We start from the raw sequence: 25641 nt of genomic DNA on the forward strand, positions 1-25641 counted from the left end.
GAGTTTATTAGGGACGTTGACATGGGAAAAATTTGGATACGACCTCTCTACTGAATGCAGAAAGTGATTGAAAAAGGCGACAGTTTCCATATTCCATTAGCTTCCAAAGATGACTACATGGTACACGGCCAGTTACAAAATTTCCTAACAGTCATTGTTGCCCTGTTTCACTATGAATGGAACATAGGATAACGTGACACAGATAGACTAAAGGTTAGAGTTTTGATTATACAAGTTATCCACTAATATGTTTGATGTTTTTGGAAAGTTAGTTTGATGGTGGTCTACAGAAGCAAATTTAGGAACAGGATTACAATGCAAGAGATTATTTCAGTTTACAGTCCTTTACAGTTACTTGCCAGGTTACAAATACGTTTATTCTATACACCTTAGTATGCATAGTTCCCTGATTTCTGTAGTCAGAATTTGGATCCTCTAAGTGGGCTTAAAGAATCCCCAAACTCCTGAGTGTTGGAATGTCTTAAGACGTTGGTTCTGTACCATCATCATCTTTCATTCTACATGTCCTCCCAACACATCCAGTCCTCTTTTCTTGAATAGTATGCACATATTATTTCCACATTGTTTCCTCCACTTATACTTGCACTTGGCTTCTTGATTTCTGTACTACACATCTAATATCATCTCAAAGTTTAGGTTCCACAATGCACACTTTTTTTTCCTACATGTGGATTTCAGTAATCTTCCTCATCACAACTGGAGATGCTTTTGCCAAACCATTGGCTCAAGCCATACAGTTAGCAGAGTAATCCTGGGTTCCTCACTTTCAAAGACCACTCTCTGCACTGACCCCATCAGTTAACCTTGCTTTTTCTTTCTTTCTTTTTTTTTTTTTTAACATTTAAAAATTTTTTCTGGCTGTGTGCCATGCAGGATCTTAGTTCCCCTACCAGGGATGGAATCCACACCACCTGCAGTGGAAGCACTGGAAGTCTGGAGTCTTAACCACTGGACCGTCGGGGAAGCCCCAACCTTGCCTTTTCTTTATGCAAGTATTCAAAATATCCTCATTTCCTCCGCTTGCCACCATCTCCTTTGCTCCTTCAAACCACATTTAGCAATCTCCAACTCCCTACTTTTTTTCTTTTCTTCTTTTTCATTTGGGTTTCCCTAACAGGAATTATGAGAAGTGAAAGTAAGTAAGGCATATTTTATATATCCCAAACACCAACACAGTGCCTTTGTTCACTCCAAATAGTTTTGGAGTGAACAAATGCAAGCCTCATCATTTTGGATCAGTTGTCTCTTGCACCTCTGTGGTCTTGTGTCTTTTCAAGTTCTGTTCCTTCATACCCTCTCGTTTGCGCTAACCGTGACTTGCTCGGCAGTTCCCTGGTGGTCCAGTGGTTAAGACTCCATGCTTTCACTGCTGTGGGCCTGGGTTCAATCCCTACTCAGGGAGCCAAGATCCTGCAAGCCACACAGTGAGGCCAAAAAACAAACAAACAAACAAAAAAAAAAAACAAAAAAAAAAGACTTGCATGTATTTTACTACCTCTGCATGTTTTGCAATTTCTTATTTAGAGAGCAGCCAAGTCTACATAGATTGTCAACTGCCTAACCTTATTGGTACATTAACTGTTTTTTTCCTTTTGGTTCGTTTATATTACTGTGTTTTTACCATGTGTAAGAAATAAGGAATATTTATACATGGTGTTTCTTTTATACTGTTATCATAGGGTTGCCACTAAAGTGCCATTTTTTTAAAAAACCAAGGAATTTTTAAAACAATTTTATTCCAAACAATAATAAAAAGGGCTCATTGTTCTCTTCTTTCCTAGAAACTGGCAACGTTGGTAATCATCTTCAGGGTGACTGGGAAAATCAAAGAATGCTGAAAGGTATAGAACAATACCAGGAACATAATGCATTTGGAAATCCTGTTCCTCAAAGCAAAAGTCATTTCTCTTTCAGGCAAAATCATGATATGTTTGAGTTCTATATAAAAACTTTGAAATCACATTTAAGTTTAGTCAGCCAGGGCCAAAGCTATGAAATTAAGAACTCTACTAAATGTAATGGAGATGGGAAATCATTTCTGCATGGTAAGCCTGAAGAATTTCATTCTCCAGTTCAATGCCCTGTAAGTGCAAAATCCATCAGTAGTAAGTCCCAAGTCATTAAGCACCAAGGAACTCACAATGCAGAGAAAGCCCACATATGCAGTGAATGTGGGAAAGCCTTTGTTAAGAAGTCTCAGCTCACTGACCATCAGAGAGTTCATACAGGGGAGAAGCCTTATGGATGCAGTATGTGTGCAAAAGTATTCTCCCGAAAGTCCAGGCTCAATGAACATCAGAGAATTCACAAGAGAGAGAAATCCTTTATATGCGGTGATTGTGGAAAAGTCTTCACCATGAAGAGCCGTCTGATCGAACACCAGCGAACTCACACTGGAGAGAAACCTTACATATGCAGTGACTGTGGAAAAGGCTTCCCAGGGAAGCGTAACCTCATTGTACATCAGCGAAATCATACTGGAGAGAAATGCTACATATGTAATGAATGCGGAAAAGGCTTCACTGGGAAGAGCATGCTTACTATACACCAGCGAACTCATACAGGAGAGAAACCCTACATCTGCAGTGAATGTGGGAAAGGCTTTACCACAAAGCACTATGTCATCATACACCAACGAAACCATACAGGAGAGAAACCCTACATATGCAATGAATGTGGGAAAGGTTTCACCATGAAGAGTCGTCTGATTGAACATCAGCGAACTCATACAGGAGAAAAGCCGTATGTGTGCAATGAATGTGGAAAAGGCTTTCCCAGGAAGAATAATCTGATTGTACATCAGAGAAATCATACAGTAGAGAAATCCTACGTATGTGGTGAATGTGGAAAAGGCTTCACCGTGAAGAGCATGCTCATCATACATCAACGAACTCACACTGGAGAGAAACCCTACATCTGCAGTGAATGTGGGAAAGGCTTCCCATTGAAGAGTCGGCTTGTTGTGCATCAGCGAACGCATACGGGTGAGAAACCTTATAGATGCAGCGAATGTGGGAAAGGCTTCATCGTGAATAGTGGACTGATGTTACATCAGCGAACTCACACTGGAGAGAAACCCTATATATGCAATAAATGTGGAAAAGGGTTTGCCTTTAAGAGCAATCTTGTGGTACATCAGCGAACTCATACTGGAGAGAAACCCTTTACATGCAATGAGTGTGGAAAAGCCTTCACGATGAAACGCTATCTCATCATACACCAGCAAATTCATATGGGAGAGAAGTCCTATATATGCAGTGAATGTGGAAAAGGTTTTGTCATGGAAACAGAACTCATTTTACATCAGCAAATTCATACTGGAGAGAAACCTTATGCCTGCAATGAATGTGGCAGAGGCTTCACTGTGAAAAGCCGTCTAGTCGTTCATCAGCGAACTCATACAGGAGAGAAACCTTTTGTATGCAGTGAATGTGGAAAAGGCTTCTCCTCAAAGAGGAATCTCATTGTACATCAGAGAACTCATAATGGAAACAAATCTTAACAAAGCAATGAATATAGTCACACCTACAGGAAGAAAATATGCCTTGTCCAACATCAGAGGGTTTCACGCAGGATAAACTACCTTTATATGTACTGACTGTGGAAAATCCTATTCATAATTGGTATTGGTCTCATTACCCACCAGAAAATTTACACAGGAGACAAATTGTATGTATGCAATTAGTGTGAGAAAGCCTTCAACACAAATTCAGCACCCATTGTACATCAGAGAGCTCATAAAAGAGAGAGACTCTGTGGATTCAGCAATTGGGGGTAACCTTTCTCTCATTTGTTAAGCCTTGTTAATACACACGAGAAACGTATAGGTCAAGGTACATAATCCTTTGCAGTGACTCTGAACTCATTATATATAAGTGTACTTGTTCAGGGTACAAACCATGATAGTTCAGTGAACTCATTAAACATCAGTGTGCTCTACTTGACTGTGGTCAGTGTAGATTAGCCTGTTGCTAGATTTCACCCTTGGGAAACTATGGAATTTGCATAGGAGTGAAATTTAATGAATGCAGAGAATGTGCTAGTGCCTTCAGTGATAAGTTACCTCACACTATATGTCTAAATTAACATGTAGGAAAAAGCTCTGATACATACAATGCAGAAAAGGCTTCAGGAAACATTTCTAGGTAATTATATGTCTGAAAAGTATATACTAAGATAAATCTTATGAATGGAGAGACTAGGAAAGCCTTCTGTGGGAATAAAAACCCTATCTCATCAGTGATCATAACAGATCACCAGTGAGCTCATTCATAGTAGCAATATGATGATCGTAGAAATAAAACCTCAATAGTTGCCTCATATGCATGCTGGAGAAAAATTTTCAGATGACAATGAACATGGCAGGATTTCGGTGATACATTCTGCCTCATCGCTTCTCATGAATTCATACAGAAATAGAATAGTTTATGAACCCACTAAATGTGGAGTAACTTTAGCAAAATATCAGAGAATACTGAAGGAAAAAAGCCTCATGAAAATGACGTATATTTGAGTTTTCCCTCAGAAATCTAAACTTATTGTACACCTGATGTCCATTTTGGGACACAATACCTTGAACCATATTATCAATAATTCCATAATTTTAAAGTGGGCTCTTCTGAACACAAGCCCACCTTGTGTTTAGGGTTTTAATGTTATATACATTAAATTTTAATGTTATATACAATGCAGGAGTGTTCTGTGCCCACCTCATATCATTATATGATTCGCTCTTGCATTTCTTAGGCTCTAAATTCATCTCTTTCAGTCTGTGTATTTCAAAAGGAAAAGGAATATATTCATATATGTAATTCAACATGTTTGGATGTATTTATCCAAGTTTATAAGTAGCATTAAGTAGTTTACAAAAACACCTCAAAATGATTTTTCTAAAATTTGTTTTGAAATAGTTTTAGACTTACAAGAAATTGCAAAATATACAAAGTTCCAGAATACCCTTACTCAGCTTCTTCAGTGATATTATCTTACATAACCATAATACATCATCAAGACCAATAAAATGACATTGGTACAGTACTGTTAAGTAAACTATAGACCTTATTTGGATTTCAATAGTTTTTGCATGCACTAATTTTTATGAGTTTTGTTTTGTTTTGTTTTTTGATATATAGAGTTCTAAGAAATTTTATCTCAGATATAGATTTCTGTAAACACCACCACAATTGGGATGTGGCATTGTGCCAACACAACATCCTCCTGCTACACTCTCCCCCAACCCTGACCCATGCTGACCACTGATCACACTCCATCACTCCAACTTTGCTATTTTAAGAATGCTATTAAAGTGGAATCATACAGTGTGTATCCTTTGAGATAGGCTTTATTTCCCTCAGCAAATTGTCCTTAAGATCCATCCAATTTGTTGGGTGTATAAATAGTTTTACTTTTTGTTACTGACTAGAAATCTTTTGTATGGGTGTACCATGGGTTTGTTTATCTGTTCGCTGTTGACGGATGTCTGGGTTGTTTCTGGTGTTTCACTGTTTTGAATAAAAATCTATGAACATCTGTGTACCCAATTTTATGTGAACATAAGAATTTGTTTCTTTGGGATAAATACCCGGGAGTCATATGTATATGTTATGCTTGTGTTTAACTTTGTAAGAACCTGCCAACTTTTCCAGAGTGGCTGTACTAATTTACATTCCCACCAGCAGTGTATGAATGCTCTGGCTGTTTCATGTCTTTTCTAGCACTTGGCACTGTCATATTTGATTCCAGCCATCCTATCAGGGGTTTGGTAGTATATAATGATGGGTTTACTTTACAATTCCCTAACAGCAAATGATATTCGACACTTATATACAAATTGAGGACCATAGCAGGTAAACTTGTCATGTTTGCTTTCAACCATCCAACATAATTTTTAAAACTCAAAAGGAGAATAGCCTATTATATTTGATGATATATTCACCCTTTCCATTCCTTTTTCTTCATTCCTGATGTCGTATGTTTCATATGTTTCCTTCTGTTATTTCTTTTTTGTCAGAGTCTCCTTTATCAATTCTTTTTGAGAAGGTCTACTGGCAACAAATTCTTAGTTTTCCTAGCAGTAGGGCTCTTCTTCTCTTGTCTCTATCCAGAGTCATTTCTTTGATATAATAAGGATATTTAGTTCAGTTTACAAATGGTGAGTCCTGCTTTTGGGGAGGGGGGAGAAAAAGGACATCTGCCAGACAGTACTGTGGCAGTATTCAATCTATGTTGAATACTATACCAATTCTATGTTGAGTAATTCATTCCTTTAAAAATATTTTTTGAGAATCTAGACTGTGCCAGGCACTGTTTTTGTCACTGAAGACACATCAGTGAACAAAACAGGCAAAGCCATGGCCTTCATGGAACATACAGTCTAGTGAAAGTGACTGAGTAAAATAAATACACATCAGAATTTCAGTTCTGTTAAATGCTGTGGAGAAATATTAAGCCTAGTATATAGGCTGTAATGGAGGAGCTATTTTAGAAAGGGTTTCTAAGGAAGGCTATTCTGCACAAATGTAATTTGAAACAATACCTAAGTGTATTGAGGGGAGCCAGCCAGCATATTTATGAGCCAAGAACACTCCAGGCCTGTTTGCAAGTGTTTTCTCTGGGCTTCCTGCCTCACACCACGACCTAAGCCAGAACCTGTGGAACTGGGACCCAGGGCTCTGTCTTTATAAAGTGAGCTTTCTGATCTATATTTATTTATTTACTTGATCTATATTTAAATTTGAACATCTCTGCCCTAATTGCTGGGTTAGTGCTCCCACCCCCACCCCACACTGTCACAGGATGGATTCTGGGCAGATATTTTACAGCAAAGAATTAGACATGAGGGCCCCAGCAACCAGGCCCTCAGATGCTAGTATCTTGTCCTTCTGTGAACCTACACATGCTGCCATGGCAAGGCCAGAGCAGCTCATTCCTGAAACTGATCAGTCAGGATCCCAGAATGGGCTGCCCAGGCTGCCCTGAGTTTTCTGGACCACATGTGTAACTCTACTTTCAGAGCTTGACATATCAGGTGAATGCGGCTAAAATTTAATCCCTGAAGGGAATGTAATATTATTAAGAAATTATGAAAACAATTCTTAATGTATAGAAATTAGAAAACATATATAAACAATACAGAAATTTTAAATCACCCATATTGTACCTAAGAGCCAAATACTGTTAACAATATATTCTCCAAATTTCAAATGCATGTAAGTATATTTTTACAAAAGAAAAATGAGACTAGTCTCTTTATAGTTACTATATTATGAACATCTACATCATTCAGTATTCTTCTAAAACTTTTCTAAAATCGCTATTTTTATAATACTAAAGTAATACATAATTATTATACAAAGATATGTTAACAATGGAGAATTGCAAAAATTGGGAATGTGAAAACTTCTGATATGCTCTACCCATAAGTAAAAACCCTAAAGTAATCCAAGCTAAATATTTTATTTAACTAATCGCAATTTTCAAAAAGACAAGCACTTATGGTTTGTTCCCATAAGAGGATCATAATATATGTACTATCATGCAGATGCGTCTTATCCTCTGAAGAATATTTACCTTTCCTTATTTATACTGACAATCTTTCATTGTTATATACTGTTATGTTGAGTGGATGTTCCATAATTTACCAAAGTATTCATCTATCATTGTACATTTAGGTTTTTCTTTTTTATTACAAAAGCCTCTGTGGTTAATATTAAGAAAACTTTCACCAAATAAATGGGTGGAATACAATTGCTGGGTCAAAGAGAATGAAAAATTTAAATTGGATCCAGGTTGCCTTCTAATAGTCCTCTTTAACTTAAATCCTCTACAATGAAACCTCCCACACCTGCATAAAAACAACATTTTAAAGTGTGCTCTTTTTTTTTAATTTGTGAGCTATGCCAAGTATGATAATTGATTACCTCATAATTCTGTATTCTCAAATGTCCCACTGTCACCATTTATTTTTGGAAGGAAACATGTAGTTCACTCATTTGCACCTTCACTTCATCCCCTTACCCACTAGAGGTTGCTATGTATCGATCCCATGCAGGTATCAGCATTTTTATCGAACTCTGCCTTATTGGCTACACCTATACAAAAGGCTGTCTTAATTTCTTCTAAACTACAAAGGCCTTACCCACTCCACACACAACCGCTCTCTCCCCAAACCTAAGATATTAAGTGACGACTGCTTTTGTCAATTCCGTGGCCCCCGCCTCTCCAGCGATGTCTCGACTTCTACCTTTTTTTTTTTTTTGCGGTACGCGGGCCCCTCACTGTTTTCGCCTCTCCCGTTGCGGAGCACAGGCTCCGGACGCGCAGGCTCAGCGGCCATGGCTCACGGGCCCAGCCGCTCCGCGGCATGTGGGATCTTCCCGGACCGGGGCACGAACCCGTGTCCGCTGCATCGGCAGGCGGACTCTCAACCACTGCGCCACCAGGGAAGCCCCAACTTCTACCTTTTTTAATCTTCCCAAGCAACCGCGGGTCTAAGCCCTTTTCGGTCATAGGGACACCTGCCTTCTTCTAAGATGGCCGCGCCCATGACGCTCCAGAGTAACGAATCAGCTGTAAAGTGCATGAAGGGCGCCGCCATCTTTCTTTGTTCCTCAGCCGGCTGAACGCGCCATGTTGGCCTTGGATAGGCATCGGTCTCTGAAATCTTATGCAGTTAGCACAGCATTGTTGACCATCCCTCGCAACCGGCAGGTATTGATAAAAGCATTGAGGGGGCCAGGAATGATTTTGATGTCTTCCTACAGCCTTTATGGCCCCCGCCCCTCGGAAATGCCGAGGTGGGCGGGGCCATGTTACGTCATAGAGCGGAGCGCGCGGCCGGAATTCGGAAATCCCGCAGCGCTCCAAGGTCCTCGCCAGATTGCCTGGTCCTAGCCGGTCTGCGTCCCTAGAGACCACTCAGGAGGGCATCCGAATAGCAGGTGGGCTCAGCCTTTTGTCGCTGCCAGAGGTGTCTGGAGGGGTTTGGGATCAGGTGAGTCGGGTTGTGGGCTTGGATTCACGGCCTCTTGGGACTGTGAAACATGAGCGCGTGTGAAGGACCTTAGTTGGGATTTTATTTAGAATCATTCCCAGAGACGTCTGGACGTTAGTGATGGGGCTTTTGGCAATCAGTGATTAAGAGTCTGAAGAAATCATCGACCGAAAGTCCGACTCTGTCAGAGTTTGGAGTCCACTTGGATCACTCTGCTTGTGGGACTCAGGGGTTGAGAGCTGTGGTGGAAAGTTTGTATCGGTGAACGCGGTGTCTCGTCCGGGTTCGCGATTTAACCTGGGACTCAGTGTTAGAGAGGCCCGGGTTAGGGAGATGTCCCTGTTGGTTTCTTGGGCATGTTTGGAGTTTAGACTGATATTTAATATAGGACTCAGTCATAGAGACGCCTGGTGGGGGCTCTCAGTATTTGAGGACGTTCAGAGTCAAACCTTGAACGCCAGAAACAGACATGAAGGCTGCATTTCCCCAGTTAATCCAAGCACAGTTCACTCCTTCTAGTCTGTCCTCACGGACCTTACTAACAACTTTGTCTCCCCCCATCACCACTCTTCTCGCTGTCCTCACAAAATTCAATGTGGTTCGGAGTGATCTAGTGCTAAGTTTACTATTTTTAATGAAATTTAATGTAGTTTTCGTTCTTCTTATCTCCAAGTTTACTATACTTCTTTTGGATATTTGCATCTAGGGTCATTCTTACTCAAATAAAAGCATTTTCTTTACCCTATATTATGTTCCGCAGTGAGAACTTTTTTTTTAATGCTAGGGGTTTTTTTACATTTGGGATAATCTGTATAAACATAAGGACAGTTAATTGTATCACTTAATTTCTCCGATCTCAACATATTTGCATTTGAGATATTTATACTTTTTAAAAATAGTTTCAGGGACTTCCCTGGTGGCACAGTGGTTAAGAATCCGCCTGCCAACGCAGGGAACATGGGTTCAAGCCCTGGTCCGGGAAGATCCCACATGCCGCAGAGAAACTAACCCCCGGCGCCACAACTACTGAGCCTGTGCTCTAGAGCCAGAGAGCTGCAACTACTGAGCCTGCGTGCCACAACTACTGAAGCCCTGGTGCCTAGAGCCCGTACTCTGTGACAAGAGAACCATTGCAATGAGAAGCCCTTACACCACACCCCGCTCGCTGCAACTAGAGAGAGCCCGCGCTGCAACGAAAACCCAATACAGCCAAAAATTAATTAATTAATTAATTTAAAAAAATTGTTTCAATAGTATCAACACAGGTTGGTGAACCAGTGGTATGGTGTCTGGAATCAAATGTATTCATTAATGTAAGTAGTATTGACATACAGTATTTAAAAGTGTTCAGTTATAATTTCAGTAACACATTTTGACTTTCTGATTACTTTCTGATTCTACCACTCCACTTAAAAATTTATGGTACGTTTTTTGTTTTGTCCCAGAGATTTCTGGCTACCTTTATTTCTTGGTAAACTCTTTTCCTTGACCTTTTTTTTGCAATTTCAGTTGGTGGGGTTTTTTGTTTTGTTTTTTCGTACTGTAGAAAAGGAAATCTTTTTATTTATTTATTTATTTATGGCTGTGTTGGATCTTCGTTGCTGCACGTGGGCTTTCTCTAGTTGTGGCGAGTGGGGGCCACTCTTCATTGAGGTGCACCAGCTTCTCATTGTGGTGGCTTCTCCTGTTGCAGAGCACGGGCTCTAGGCGCGTGGGCTTCAGTAGTTGTGGCTCGCAGGCTTAGTTGCTCCTTGACATGTGGGATCTTCCCGGACCAGGGCTCGAACCCATGTCCCCTGCATTGGCAGCCTGACCCCCAATCACTGCGCCACCAGGGAGGTCCAGAAAAGGAAGTCTTTTTTGTTGTATTTTTATTTACTATAAAATTCACCAAGTAATTTTAACTGAGTTTCTAGGGTTGTGCAACCGTCAGCGCAATCCAACTTTAAAACATTTCCATCACCCCAGAAAGTTGTCTTGTTCCTCAGTGCACTCAGTTTCCACCCCTACCCGGAGCCACACACAACCACTGATCATCTTCCTGCCTCTATTGATTGCAATTTCTGGACATTTCATAGAAACAGAATCATAAAATACGTAGTCTTCTTGGGCTGTCTTTTTTTCATTTAACATAATGTATTTGAGGTCTATATATATTATAAGTATCAGTAAGTTTTCCTTTTTTTCCTCCAAGTGATCTATTGAGACAAAATTGATAGACAATAAGCTGCACATATTTAAATTGTACAGATTAGTAAGTTTGACATACATACTCATGAAACTATCACCACAATGAAGATAGTGAACATATCCATCACCTAAGAAGTTTCTTTGTGTCCCTTTTTAATCCATCCTTCTTATATTCCCCACACCTCCCCAAGCAACCACAAATCTTTTTTTCATTACTATAGGTTAGTTTATAGTTTTTAAAAGTTTTATGTGAATGGAATCATACAGTGTACACTCATTTTTATTCTGACTTGTTTCACTCAACATTAATATTTTGAGATTCATCCTTCTGTGTATCCATAGTTTCTTTTTATTGCTTTGTATTCCATTGTAGGAGCATTAGTTCATTCTGTAGAGTTTATTAATTCACCTTTTTAAAAAAATCATTTATTTATTTATTTGGCTGCGCCGGGTCTTAGTTGTGGCACGCGGTATCTTTGTTGCCGTATGCGGGATCTTCGTTTCAGCATACGAGGTATTTAGTTGTGGCATGTGGGATCTAGTTCCCCAACCAGGGATCAGACCCAGGCCTCCTGCAATGGGAGTGCAGAATCTCAACCACTGGACCACCAGGGAAGTCTCTAATTCACCTCTTGGTGGGTAGTTGTGTTTCCAGTTTTTAGCTCTTACGAATAAAGCTTCTGTGAACATTCATGTTCCAGTTACATGTGTTTTTCTTTCTCCTGTGTAAATCACCAGTATTTGAATGGCTAAATCATGTGGTAGGTGTATGTTTAACTTTTAAAGAAACTGCTAAACTGTTCCCCAAAGTGGTTGTACTTTATATCTAGGAGAAGCAGATGGGTGGCTGTTGGGTGGCTCCACATTTTGTATCGTCTTTCTTTTTTTTTTAATTAATTAATTAATTAATTAATTAATTTATGGCTGTGTTGTGTCTTCATTGCTACTCGCGGGCTTTCTCTAGTTGTGAGTGGGGGCCACTCTTCACTGCGGTGCGTGGGCTTCTCATTGCGGTGGCTTCTCTTGTTGCAGAGCATGGGCTCTAGGCCCACGGGTGTCAGTAGTTGTGGCACATGGGCTTAGTTGCTCAGCAGCATGTGGCATCTTCCTGGACCAGGGCTCGAACACATTTCCCCAGCATTGGCAGGCGGATTCTTAACCACTGTGCCACCAGGGAAGCTCTCGTCTTTCTTTTTTTTTTTTTTTTGTGGTACACGGGCCTCTCACTGTTGTGGCCTCTCCCGTTGCGGAGCACAGGCTCCGGACGCGCAGGCCCAGTGGCCATGGCTCACGGGTCCAGCCGCTCCGCGGCATGTGGGATCTTCCCGGACCTGGGCATGAACCTGTGTCCCCTGCATCGGCAGGCGGACTCTCAACCACTGCGCCTCCAGGGAAGCCCCTCGTCTTTCTTTTTTTTTTTTCTTTCTTTTTTTTTCTTTCTTTTTAATTGTAGGCATTCTAATAGGTATTCTAATAGCAGTATCTTGCGGTTTTAATTTGTATTTACCTAATGATGATTAATGATATTGAGCATCTTTTCACGTGCTTAGTTGCCATCCATATATCTTCCTTGGTGAAGTATCTGTTCAAGTCTTTTGCAGTTTTCTTGCTGATTTTTGAGAATTCATTTTATGTTCTAGCTACAAATCCTTCCTTTACCAGTTACATGCTTTACAAAGATTTTACAAAGATTTTCTCCTTTACAAAGTTACATGCTTTACAAAGATTTTCCTTTACCAGTTACATGCTTTACAAAGATTTTCTCCCAGTCTTTGACTTGCCTTTCAACATTCTCTTAACAATATGTTTTGAAGAGCAGAAGGATTTAGTTTTTATGAAGTCCAGTGTATGAACTTTTTTTAAAAAAAATAATCCTTTTGGTGTTGTACCTAAGAATCTTTGTCTAACTACAAGATCAGAGGATTTTTGCCAATTTTTTCTTCTAGAAGTTTCAGATTTTTTCTTTTTAGGTTTTTCATTTAGGTTTATTATCCATCTTGAATTATGTATATGGTGCAATGTGTGGATCCAAGTTCTTGTTTTAATTCTTTTTTCTTTTGATATTCATATCTACTTGTTCCGGCAACATTTGTTGAAAAGGCTTTCTTTTCTCCACTTTATTGCCTTTGCGCCTTTGTAAAATGTCAGTTGGCTATATGTATATATATGTGGGTCTTAATCTTATTCTGGACTCTATTCTGTTCCATTCATTTGTTTATGTTGACATGAATACCACCCTGTCTTGACTACTGTAGCTTGATATAAATTCTTGGAATCAGGTAGTGTCAACCCACCAACTTTGTTCTTTTCCACAGTTGTTTTGGCTATTCTAGACCTTTTGCATTGCTATCTGAATTTAAGGATCAGGTTGTCAAGTCGCTACAGAAAAACTTTCCTGGGATTATGAGTGAGATTTTATGACTCTATAGACTAATTGTGGAGACTGGTCTGTTTGGTTTATTTCAGAAAATAATTCTTTTTCTAACAAGCTACATCTCTCCATTTATTAAAGTCTTTACAGATTTCTCAGTGATATAGTTTTCACAATGTCTTTTACATTTTTTTGTAATTTTTCCCATAAGTATTTCACATTTTTAAAATTGTATTATAGATAGTATTATATTTTTTAAAACTAAATGACCTCATAGAATGAATTGGGAAATATTCTCTTCTCTTCAATTCTATTCCTGAATGATCCATTGGATGTATATAGTGAATTTTGTTTGTCAAATCCTAGTTTGAGACTTTGATGAATAATGTTGCTACATATATTCAGGTGCAAATTGGACATGTTTTCATTTCTGTTTGTTAAATTCCTCTGAGTGGAATGGCTGTTTCCTAAGATAAGTGTGTGTTTTACAAAGTTTCAAAAGTGCGTGTACCAGTTTACTATTATTGTATGAGAGTTCCAGTTTCTCCACATTCTCATCAACATTTGGAATTATTAGTTTTTTTAATTATATCTAGTTGCCGTATACTAGAATTTCACCATCATCTTAATTTCCCTAATGACAAATAATGTTGATCATCTTTTCATGTGTTTATAGATATTCAAGTCTTTTCCCATTTTCTAAATGGGTTCTTTGTCTTCGTAACAAATTGAGCTTTTTGAGTTCTTTATATATTCTGCATAGAAGTACTTTATCAGATATATGATTTGCAAATTTTTCTCCCGATTTGTAGCTTACCTTTTCCTTTAGCTTTATAGTGTTTTTTGATGTGCAAAATGTAATACAAGTCCAGTTTTCTTCTTTTATGGTTTGCTGGTTTGGTGACATGTCTTCTCTGCCTAACCCAAGGTCATGAGAAATGTCTTATATGTTTTCTGAAAGATAATGTGTGCATGTATAGATATAGATAGATAAGGATATGACTTTTTTTTTTTAGGAGCAGTTTTAGATTCACAGCAACGCTGAGTGGGAACTGCATAGAGATACCATATACCCCTGTTCCCTGACATGTGTAACCTTTCCCCACTGTCAACATCCTGCACCAGAGTGCTGAATTTGTTACAGTCAATTTACATATTGACACATTATTAACCAAAGTGAATAATTTGCATGAGGGTTCACTCTTGTGTTGTATGTTCTTTGGGTCTTGACAAATGAAAAATGACATATATCCACCATTTAGTATCATAGAGAACAGTTGCACTGCTCTAAAAATCCTCTGGATTCTGCCTATTCATCTTGCCCTCCCTCCAACTCCTGGCAACCACGGATCCTTTTACTGTCTCCTTAGCTTTGCCTTTTTCAGAATGTCATATAGTTGGAATTTTATAGTATATAGTCTTCCTAGATGGGCTTCTTTCACTTAATAATATGCATTTTAGGTTCCTCCTTGTCTTTTCATAGTTTGATAGCTCATTTCTTTTTTTTTTTTACATCTTTATTGGAGTATAATTGCTTTACAATGGTGTGTTAGTTTCTGCATTATAACAAAGTGAATCAGTTACACATATACATATGTTCCCATATCTCTTCCTTCTTGCGTTTCCCTCCCTCCCACCCTCCCTATCCCACCCCTCCAGGCAGTCACAAAGCACCGATCTGATCTCCCTGTGCTATGCGGCTGCTTCCCACTAGCTATCTACCTTACGTTTGGTAGTGTATATATGTCCATGCCTCTCTGTCGCTTTGTCACAGCTTACCCTTCCCCCTCCCCATATCCTCAAGTCCATTCTCTAGTAGGTCTGTGTCTTTATTCCCTTTCTTACCCCTAGGTTCTTCATGACTTTTTTTTTTTTTTTTTCAGTACGCAGGCCTTTCACTGCTGTGACCTCTCCCGTTGCGGAGCACAGGCTCCGGACGCGCAGGCTCAGCGGCCATGGCTCACGGGCCCAGCCGCTCCGCGGCATGTGGGATCTTCCCAGACCGGGGCACGAACCCGTGTCCCCTGCATCGGCAGGCGGACTCTCAACCACTGTGCCACCAGGGAAGCCCATGACATTTTTTTTTTCTTAAATTCCATATATATGTGTTAGCATACGGTATTTGTCTTTCTCTTTCTGACTTACTTCACTCTGTGTGACAGACTCTAGGTCCATCCACCTCACTACAAATAACTCAATTTCGTTTCTTTTTATGGCTGAGTAATATTCCATTGTATATATGCGCCACATCTTTATCCATTCATCTGATGATGGACACTTAGGTTGCTTCCATGTCCTGGCTATTGTAAATAGAGCTGCAATGAACATTTTGGTACATGACTCTTTTTGAATTATGGTTTTCTCAGGGTATATGCCCAGTAGTGGGATTGCTGGGTCATATGGTAGCTCTATTTGTAGTTTTTTAAGGAACCTCCATACTCTCCACAGTGGCTATATCAATTTACATTCCCACCAACAGTGCAAGAGGGTTCCCTTTTCTCCACACCCTCTCCAGCATTTATTGTTTCTAGATTTTTTGATGATGGCCATTCTGACTGGTGTGAGATGATATCTCATTGTAGTTTTGATTTGCATTTCTCTAATGATTAATGATGTTGAGCATTCTTTCATGTGTTTGTTAGCAGTCTGCATATCTTCTTTGGAGAAATGTCTATTTAGGTCTTCTGCCCAATTTTGGATTGGGTTGTTTGTTTTTTTGTTATTGAGCTGCATGGGCTGCTTATAAATTTTGGAGATTAATCTTTTGTCAGTTGCTTCATTTTCAAATATTTTCTCCCATTCTGAGGGTTGTCTTTTGGTCTTGTTTATGGTTTCCTTTGCTGTGCAAAAGCTTTGAAGTTTCATTAGGTCCCATTTGTTTATTTTTGTTTTTATTTTGCTTTCTGTAGGAGGTGTGTCTAAAAGGATCTTGCTGTGATTTATGTCATAGAGTGTTCTGCCTATGTTTTCCTCTAAGAGTTTAATAGTTTCTGCCCTTACATTTAGGTCTTTAATCCATTTTGAGCTTATTTTTGTGTATGGTGTTAGGGAGTGATCTAATCTCATAATTTTACATGTACCTGTCCAGTTTTCCCAGCACCACTTATTGAAGAGGCTGTCCTTTCTCCACTGTACATTCATGCCTCCTTTATCAAAGATAAGGTGACAGTATGTACATGGATTTATCTCTGGGCTTTCTATCCTGTTCCATTGATCTATATTTCTGTTTTTTGTGCCAGTACCATACTGTCTTGATTACTGTAGCTTTGTAGTATAGTCTGAAGTCAGGAAGCCTGATTCCTCCAGCTCCGTTTTTCATTCTCAAGATTGCTTTGGCTATTCGTGGTCTTTTGTGTTTCCATACAAATTGTGAAATTTTTTGTTCTAGTTCTGTGAAAAATGCCAGTGGTAGTTTGATAGGGATTGCATTGAATCTATAGATTGCTTTGGGTAGTAGAGTCATTTTCACAATGTTGATTCTTCCAATCCAAGAACATGGTATATCTCTCCATCTATTTGTATCATCTTTAATTTCTTTCATCAGTGTTTTATAATTTTTGGCATACAGGTCTTTTTTCTCCCTAGGTAGGTTTACTCCTAGATATTTTATTCTTTTTGTTGCGGTGGTAAATGGGAGTGTTTTCTTGATTTCACTTTCAGATTTTTCATCATTAGTGTATAGGAATGCCAGAGATTTCTGTGCTTTAATTTTGTATCCTGCTACTTTACCAAATTCATTGATTAGCTCTAGTAGTTTTCTGGTAGCATCTTTAGGATTCTCTATGTATAGTATCCTGTCATCTGCAAACAGTGACAGATTTACTTCTTGTTTTCTGATTTGGATTCCTTTTATTTCCTTTTCTTCTCTGATTGCTGTGGGTAAAACTTCCAAAACTATGTTGAATAAGAGTGGTGAGAGTGGGCAACCTTGTCTTGTTCCTGATCTTAGTGGAAATACTTTCAGTTTTTCACCATTCAGGACAATGTTGGCTGTGGGTTTGTCATATATGGCCTTAATTATGTTGAGGAAAGTTCCCTCTATGCCTACTTTCTGCAGCGTTTTTATCATAAATGGGTGTTGAATTTTGTCGAAAGCTTTCTCTGAATCTGTTGAGATGATCATATGGTTTTTCTCCTTCAACTTGTTAATATGGTGTAGCACGTTGATTGATTTGCATATATTGAAGAATTCTTGCATTCCTGGAATAAACCCCACTTGGTCATGGTGTATGATCCTTTTCATGTGCTGTTGGATTCTATTTGCTAGTATTTTGTTGAGGATTTTTGCATCTATGTTCATCAGTGATATTGGCCTGTAGTTTTCTTTCTTTGTGACATCCTTGTCTGGTTTTGGTATCAGTGTGATGGTGGCCTCATAGAATGAGTTTGGGAGTGTTCATCCCTCTGCTATATTTTGGAAGAGTTTGAGAAGGATAGGTGTTAGCTCTTCTCTAAGTGTTTGATAGAATTCGCCTGTGAAGCCATCTGGTCCTGGGCTTTTGTTTGTTGCAAGATTTTAAATCACAGTTTCAATTTCATTACTTGTGATTGGTCTGTTCATATTTTCTATTTCTTCCTGATTCAGTTTTGGCAGGTTGTGCATTTCTAAGAATTTGTCCATTTCTTCCAGGTTGTCCATTTTATTGGCACAGTGTTGCTTGTAGTAATCTCTCATGATCTTTTGTATTTCTGCAGTGTCAGTTGTTACTTCTTCTTTTTCATTTATAATTCTATTGATTTGAGTCTTCTCCCTTTTTTTCTTGATGAGTCTGGCTAATGGTTTATCAATTTTGTTTATCTTCTCAAAGAACCAGCTTTTAGTTTTATTGATCCTTGCTATCGTTTCCTTAATTTCTTTTTCATTTATTTCTGATCTGAGCTCATTTCTTTTTAGTGCTGAATAGTATTCATTCATTATCTGGATAGATGGAGCTGCTATAAATACCTGTGATCAGGTTTCTGTATGGACATAAATTTTAAACTGACTTTGGTCAATAGCAAGGAATGTGATTTTGGATCATGTGTGAAGAGTATATATAGTTTTTGGTGGGGTTTTTTTTGGCTGCGTTGGGTCTTCATTGCTGCATGCGGGCTTTCTCTAGTTGCAGCAAACGGGGGCTACTCTTCATTGTGGTGCACAGGCTTCTCATTGCATTGGCTTCTCTTGTTGCAGTACACAGGCCCTAGAATGCACAGGCTTCAGTAGTTGTGGTGCATGAGCTCAGTAGTTTTGGCTAGTGGGCTCTAGAGCACAGGCTCAGTAGTTGTGGCTCACGAGATTAGTTGCTCCATGGCATGAGGGATCTTCCCAGACCAGGGACCGAACCTGTGTCTGCTGCATTGACAGGTGGATTCTTAACCGCTCTGCCATGAGGGAAGTCCCAAGAGTATATATAGTTTTTTAAGAAACTGCCAAACTGTCTTCCAGAGTAGCTGTACCATTTTGCCTTCCCATCAGCAATAAATTAGAATTCCTGTTGCTTCATATCCTCTTCAGCGTTTGGTGTAGTCATTGTTTTGAATTTTGGTTATTCTAATAGGTGGGTGATGGTATCTCATTGTTTTTTTAATTTGTTATTTCCTAATTACATATGATGTAATTTCCTAATTACACATCTTTTCATTTGCTTATTTGCTATCTGTATATCTTCTTTGGTAAGGTGTCAGTTCAGGTCTTGCCCATTTTTCAGTTGGGTTGTGTTTCCTTATTGTTGAGTTTTTAAGAGTTCTTTGTATATTTTGGATAACAGTCCTTTATCAGGTATGTCTTTTGCAATTATTTTCTCCCAGCCTGTGCCTTGTCTTCTCAATTTCTTGAGGTAGTTTATATTTTTAGCTATTACATTTATTATCCATTTTAATTTAATTGGAAATGGATATTCAGTTGTTCCAGTATATTTGTTGGAAAGACCATCTGTTTCCTCATTGCTTTGTCTTGCACCTTTGTTGAAAATCAGCTGACCATACTTGAATTTATTTCTCAATTCTCAATTCTGTTGCACTGACTTATGTATCTATCATTATGTTAATACAGTACCTATTTTATTACTATGGGTTTAAAATAAACTTTGAAATAGATTAGTATAAGCACTCACCAACTTTATAATTCTATTTTACAATTGGTCTAGCTATTCTACATTCTTTATCTTTTAATGCAAATTTTAGTATCAGCTTCTCCATATTTATAAAATTCCTGGTGTACCTTTGACAGTGATTGCACTGCATCTGGGGAGAATTGCCATCACCATATTGAATCTTCCAATCTACAGGCTTGGAGTGTCTCTCCATTTATTTATATCTCTTTAAATTTGTCTCAGAAGTGTTTTATAGTTTTCAATATACAAGTCTTGCATTAGTTTTAATTTATTCTTAAGTATTTTTTTTCTTTTTGATGCTATTGTGTGTGGAATTGATTCCTTAATTTCCTTATTGGCTGGATCATTGCTAGTATAGAGATATGCAATTTTCTTTAATATATTGTTACTGTATCCTGTAACCTTGCTAAACCTATTTACTAGTTCTAATACTTTTTTTGCATGTATTTCTTAGGATTTTCTATATACAAAATCATATTGTCTATGAATAAGAACAGTTGCACTCTGTATTTCCAATACAGATACCTTTAAGTTTTTAAAATGTATTTATTTGTTTATTACCTATTGAACTGGCTGGAACCTTTAGTATAGTGATGGATAAAATGGGTTAAGGCAGCTATCCTTGCATTGTTCTCAATTCTAGGAGAAAAACATTCAGAATTTTATCATTAAGTATGATGTTGGTTTTGGTTTTTCATAGCTGCCCTTTATTAGTTTGAGTAACTTCCTTTCTGTTTCTAGTTTTTTGAAAGTTTTATTCATGAGTGGGTATTAAATGTGGTCACATATCTTTTCTGTATCCTTTGGGAAGAACATGTGGGTTTTGTCCTTTATTGTATTAATTTGGAGTAGTACATTACTTTATCTTCCCATGATAAACCAACCTGGCATTCCTGGGATAAATCCCCCTTAGCTGTTGTCTATAATCCTTTTTATATTATGCTGCATGTGTTTTGCTAATACATTGTTAACAATTTTTCACCTATATTCATGAAGAAGATTGCTCTATAGATTTTTTTTTTTTCTGTGATGTCTTTGTCTTGCTTTGGTATCTTAGTAATCCTGGCTTTATACAGTGAAGCCAGTTGAGAGTAGGCTTTTTTTGTGTGTGATGATTTTTAATTACTAATTCAATTTCTTTACTTGTTACATAGGTATTAAAAATTTTTTTTAAATCTTATTTCATTTTTGTTTCTTCCTAGGCATTTGTCCACTTCATCTAAGCCATATATACACACACACACACACACACACACACACACACACACACACACACACACCATTTTATACAATTTTTAAAGGTTACACTCCATTTACAGTTATTACAAAATATTGACCATATTCCCCATGTCGCATACCTTGTAACCTACCTTTATTTTGAATTTATTGACAGTTTTATACCCTAGTATATGGTCTTTCCTGGGGAATGTTCCATGTACTTTTGAAAAAATGTATATTTTGTTGCTGTTGAGTGTAGTGTTAAATAAATGTCACTTAAGTTGATTGATTATATTGTTCAAGTCTGCTATATCCTTGCTGGTTTTGTTTTTGTTTTATCATTATTGCCAACCAGGGAGAGCTCACCTAACTCTTAGTGTCCAGCGTTTTTACTGGGGCTCAGTGAACATAGACATGACTGGCTGAACTTAGTCTCCAGCCCCTCTAGAGGTCAAGCTGATACCATGTGGTCCAAGGGCCCTCACCATAAATTACATCATTAGCATAGACTATCTTGTATGGCCCAAGCCTCCCAGGTAAGCAAAGCCGTTCTTATCGGGTGGGGCATTCCAAGGGCTTATATGTTCCCTCTCAGGAACTGAGGGCAAAGCCAAACCTCTGTTGGGCAAGGTTAATCTTTTCATATACAAAGAGAAATAGACAATCTTAATGATTTGCTTAGTATGGTGGTCTTCAAAGTGAGGTATGGGGACTTCCCTGGCTGTCCAGTGGTTGGGACTTCACCTTCCAATGACGGGGGTGCTGGTTTGATCCCTGGTTGGGGAGCTAGGATCCCACATGCCTCGTGGCCAAAAAACCAAAACATAAAAATGGAAGCAGGGGTTTCCCCGGTGGTGCAGTGTTTAAGAATCTGCCTGCCAACGCAGGGGACAAGTGTTCGATCCCTGGTCTGGGAAGATCCTACATGCTGCGGAGCAACTAAGCCTGTGTGCCACAACCAGTGACCCTATGCTCTAGAGCCCGCGAGCCACAACTACTGAAACCCACACTCCCAGAGCCCGTGCTCCGCAACAAGAGGAGCCACCGCAATGAGAAGCCCGCACACTGCAAGGAAGAGTAGCCCCAGCTCGCCGCAACTAGAGAAAGCCCTGGCACAGCAACAAAGGCCCAACACAGATAAAAATTAATAAATAAATAAATTTAGTTTAAAAAAGAAGAAACAATATTGTAAAAAATTCAATAAAGACTTTAAAGAAAATGGTCCACATTATAAAAAACATTATTAAATATAATACTTAAAGAAAAAAAACTGCGGTGTGTGTACCTACTGAGCATATACTTTTGAATTGGTACCTGGGCACACATACTTTTTAAAGGCACAATGTCCAGATCCTTGGAAACTTCCATGTGACCTCTTCTGTAAACTTGATCTGTTTGAGCTTTCACCCGTGGCATCATGTTCTGCTGATTCCACTTTCCCGCCTTCCCTTTAATAGTCATGCCATTTCCTCTTCACAAAAGAAAGGCATACATTTCACACATTCAAAACCTTGTTTTATTGCCCCAGAGTATGAACGCCTCTGGGGCACCAAATAAAGGAACAGTTGGAAATATTGGGGTCCCTTATTTAAGGATAAGTGACAGCATCTGAGTCCATAGGGAATGTACACTCAAAGTCAATTTGCTCTCCAGCACACAGGTCCTGGCTCCCCAGGAGAAAGAGTGATCAAGTGAAGGAATGAGGGAAGAAAGAGGAGTTTCTTGGAGTTGGATATCATCATTTCTGAGGACATCTTTAACTGGACACCAAGATTTCTGTCTCTAAGAATTACATGGCAGATGCAGATGCAGAAGAAACAAAAGACAGAAGCCATGTTACTCACTATTTCCTGAGCATAGAAGAAGATGATCAAGGTCCAGGTGATTTTTGGTTTGTTATATCTTTCTTTTGTTGTCTAATGGATTTGTGGTGACCTGGAAAAAAAATCAGTTCAACTAAAAGAAGTATAAATTGGGGATAATGAGGTTCTAGGGAGAAATTAACTTAGACTCTGAATTCAAAATCAGGACAAAGTAGGTTCAGGAATATATCGTTCATAGGGGTCACATCAAGTGACTAATATTGGAAGATAATGTGTGACTGTGGTGGGCCCTGTGGGTTACATCAGCTGTCACTTTGCATTATCTCTGGCAGACGTCACAACCAGAGAAACACGAAAAGCTCCGTGGTATGTGTTGACTGAGGAAAAAGCAGACCAGCTTCTTGAGGGATTCAATGGTTTATGTCACTTAGGTGAATGGTATGATACTCCTAACAACATCGATAACTCTTAGGGGCTCCCCACTAGCCAGACTACCACTGGCCTGGAACCAGTTGAGCATCTAAAAGAAAGATGAGTGCAGCTGACTGAAGAACATCACCTATATAGCTATATAAAATTCCATGAGTTTATAGTCATACTCAAAAAAGCCAGCTACAAGATAAATAAGTACTAGGGATGTAATGTACAACATGGTGACTATAACTAACACTGCTATATGATATATAGGAAAGTTGTTAAGAGTAAATCCTAAGAGTTCTCAGCACAGGGAGAAAATCTTTTTCCTTTTTTTCTTTTCTTTTTATTGTATCTACATGAGAGAAGATGGATGCTAGCTGAACCTATTGTGGTAGTCATTTTGCAATATATGTAAATCACACCATCATGCTATATATCTAAAACTTATACAGTGATATATGTCAATTATTTCTCAATAAAACTGGAACAAAAAAACATTAGAGTTTGATAGAAATCAAATATTTGACGTTTGAAATGATGAAGTAACATAATCAAACCTATGTTTTGGGGAACAGTGGTGGAGATTCACTCTGAGTTTAAGAAATAGATTCAGTGTGAAATAATTCAAGCTTCACAGATAACAGATCAATACTCCTTGACCATGAATTACACTCATATATGAACCACCTCTGCAGGGTGAGCCACCATTTCATTTTTATGACATCCTCCAGCCTGTTTTCGGTGTACTGGAATTCTTTACATTTTGGTGTCTACAGGCCAGCTTACTTCTTTTTTACGTGATGCAATGAACACCAAATTATATATGTGTGATAATTTAATAATTCACATGCCGATGAATATTTAAATATTCTTGTTATTACAAACCATGTGGCATTAAACATTCTTGTTAATGGCTTTTTGTGAAATTGTATCTGTATTGCTTCAGAGTGGCCACAATCCCTTCCTCAGGTTTGATAATTTGCTCAAAAACTCACAGAACTCAGGAAACCACTTTTCTTAATTTACAGATTTATTTACTTACATTTACATGATACAACTCAGGAACAGTCAAATGGAAGAGACGCATAGAGCAAGGTATGGGGGTATGTCACCCTTCCAGTACCTCAGTGTGTTCACCAACTTGGAAACTTGTCAAACCTGTAGTTTTGGGTTTTTTTTTTTTAAGGTTTCATTACTTAGGCATGATTGATTAAATCATTGGCCATTGGTGATTGAACTCAGTCTCCAGCCCTTCTCCCCTCTCTGGAGGTTTTATCACATGGTTTGTTCCTCTAGCAACCAGCCCCCATCCCGAAGCTGTCTGGGTGCCCTCCCACTACCTGTCATGTCATTAGCATACAAAAAACACTTATCGGTGTGGAGATTCTAAGTGTTTTAGGAGCTAGGGTACCAGGAACCAGGGACAAAGACCAAATGTTTATTTTTGTATCATATCATTGCTGAGTACTTTGTTTCACAGTCTATCGTGTGGCTGCAATCAAGTTGTAAGCCCTAGGATGGGGTCTGATCTGAAGGTTCAAGTGGGGAAGGATGCACTTCTAAGCTCACTTACATGGTTGTTGGCAGAAGTCATTTCCAGAATTCAAATGAGATCCTCAGTTTCTACCTGTCTGCTCATGTAAGACCACTGAGTTCCTTGTCACATGGGCCCCCCTAACATGCCATCTTGTTTCATCAAAGTCATCAAAGGACAGATTCTGTTAGCAAGCTGGAAATCATATATAGCCTAATTTAAAAGGTGTATCTCATCACTTTTGCTCTATTCTTTTTTTTTTTTTTTAGAAACAATTCAGCCCATGCTCAAGGGAAGGGTACCTCACAGGGGCATGAATACCTAGTATGTAATAAGGAATTTGGCTGACTTTTATCTTTGATTCCTGGGAGGTAACTGCTAAACCCTTGGAATTACCCATGTGATAAGAGTGTCTTTGTTTTTCATCTTGGACCGCTGGGACCACACTTTATAGTTTATGCTATGAGATGACTCATGTGGGCCCTAGATGATTTGTGCTAATGAGCTAACTCAAGATGAGGACTGTCAATGCCAAAAAGACCAACCATGTGATTAGAGGGCTTGTGGCTTTCAGCCATATGTAACCAGTCTAGCCTCCAGGAAGGGGGAAGGACCTGCATTCAGCCATGTGGTCAGCGATTCAATAAATTATGCATATATAATGAAGCTTCAATAAAATCTCTGGACACTGAAGTTCAGGCGAGCTTCCTTGATTGGCAGTGCTCCTGAGGACTGTCACACAATGTGGCTGGGAGAAGATAATGCTGTCCAGGACTCCATGATGAGAGTCATGTGTTTCAATACCAATTGGCCTTCATGTCTGACCTTTCTGGCACAAAAATCAGAACTTTGAAGATAATATTCCTTTTTTTTTCTGAGTTCTATTGTTTCTGTTGTAGGTAATCTGTCTTTTGTCTCTGGATGCTTTTATAGTTTCCCTTCATATTTTGTGTATTATAGTTTTAGTCTGATGTGCCTAT

The 25641-nt window shown here is 38.7% G+C and overlaps 1 protein-coding gene and 1 long non-coding RNA gene across 2 annotated transcripts in view; both read left to right on the plus strand.

Annotated features, from left to right (window-relative positions):
• Positions 1-25641, plus strand: part of ZNF432 (zinc finger protein 432) — a 42049-nt gene that overhangs the window by 11761 nt on the left and 4647 nt on the right. The window contains 1 exon segment of the mRNA XM_027079253.1: positions 1803-3505. Coding sequence (XP_026935054.1) covers positions 1803-3505 — 1703 coding nt within the window.
• LOC113605717 (uncharacterized) lies at positions 8737-22769 on the plus strand. Its single transcript, XR_003427315.1, has 2 exons — positions 8737-9013; positions 22541-22769. It is a non-coding gene; the product is annotated as an uncharacterized LOC113605717 (long non-coding RNA).

This window comes from Aethalodelphis obliquidens, unplaced genomic scaffold, assembly GCF_003676395.1.
Source record: "Aethalodelphis obliquidens isolate GAN/ISIS:26980383/991018 unplaced genomic scaffold, ASM367639v1 scaffold43, whole genome shotgun sequence".
In the NCBI taxonomy this organism is placed as follows: domain Eukaryota; kingdom Metazoa; phylum Chordata; class Mammalia; order Artiodactyla; family Delphinidae; genus Aethalodelphis; species Aethalodelphis obliquidens.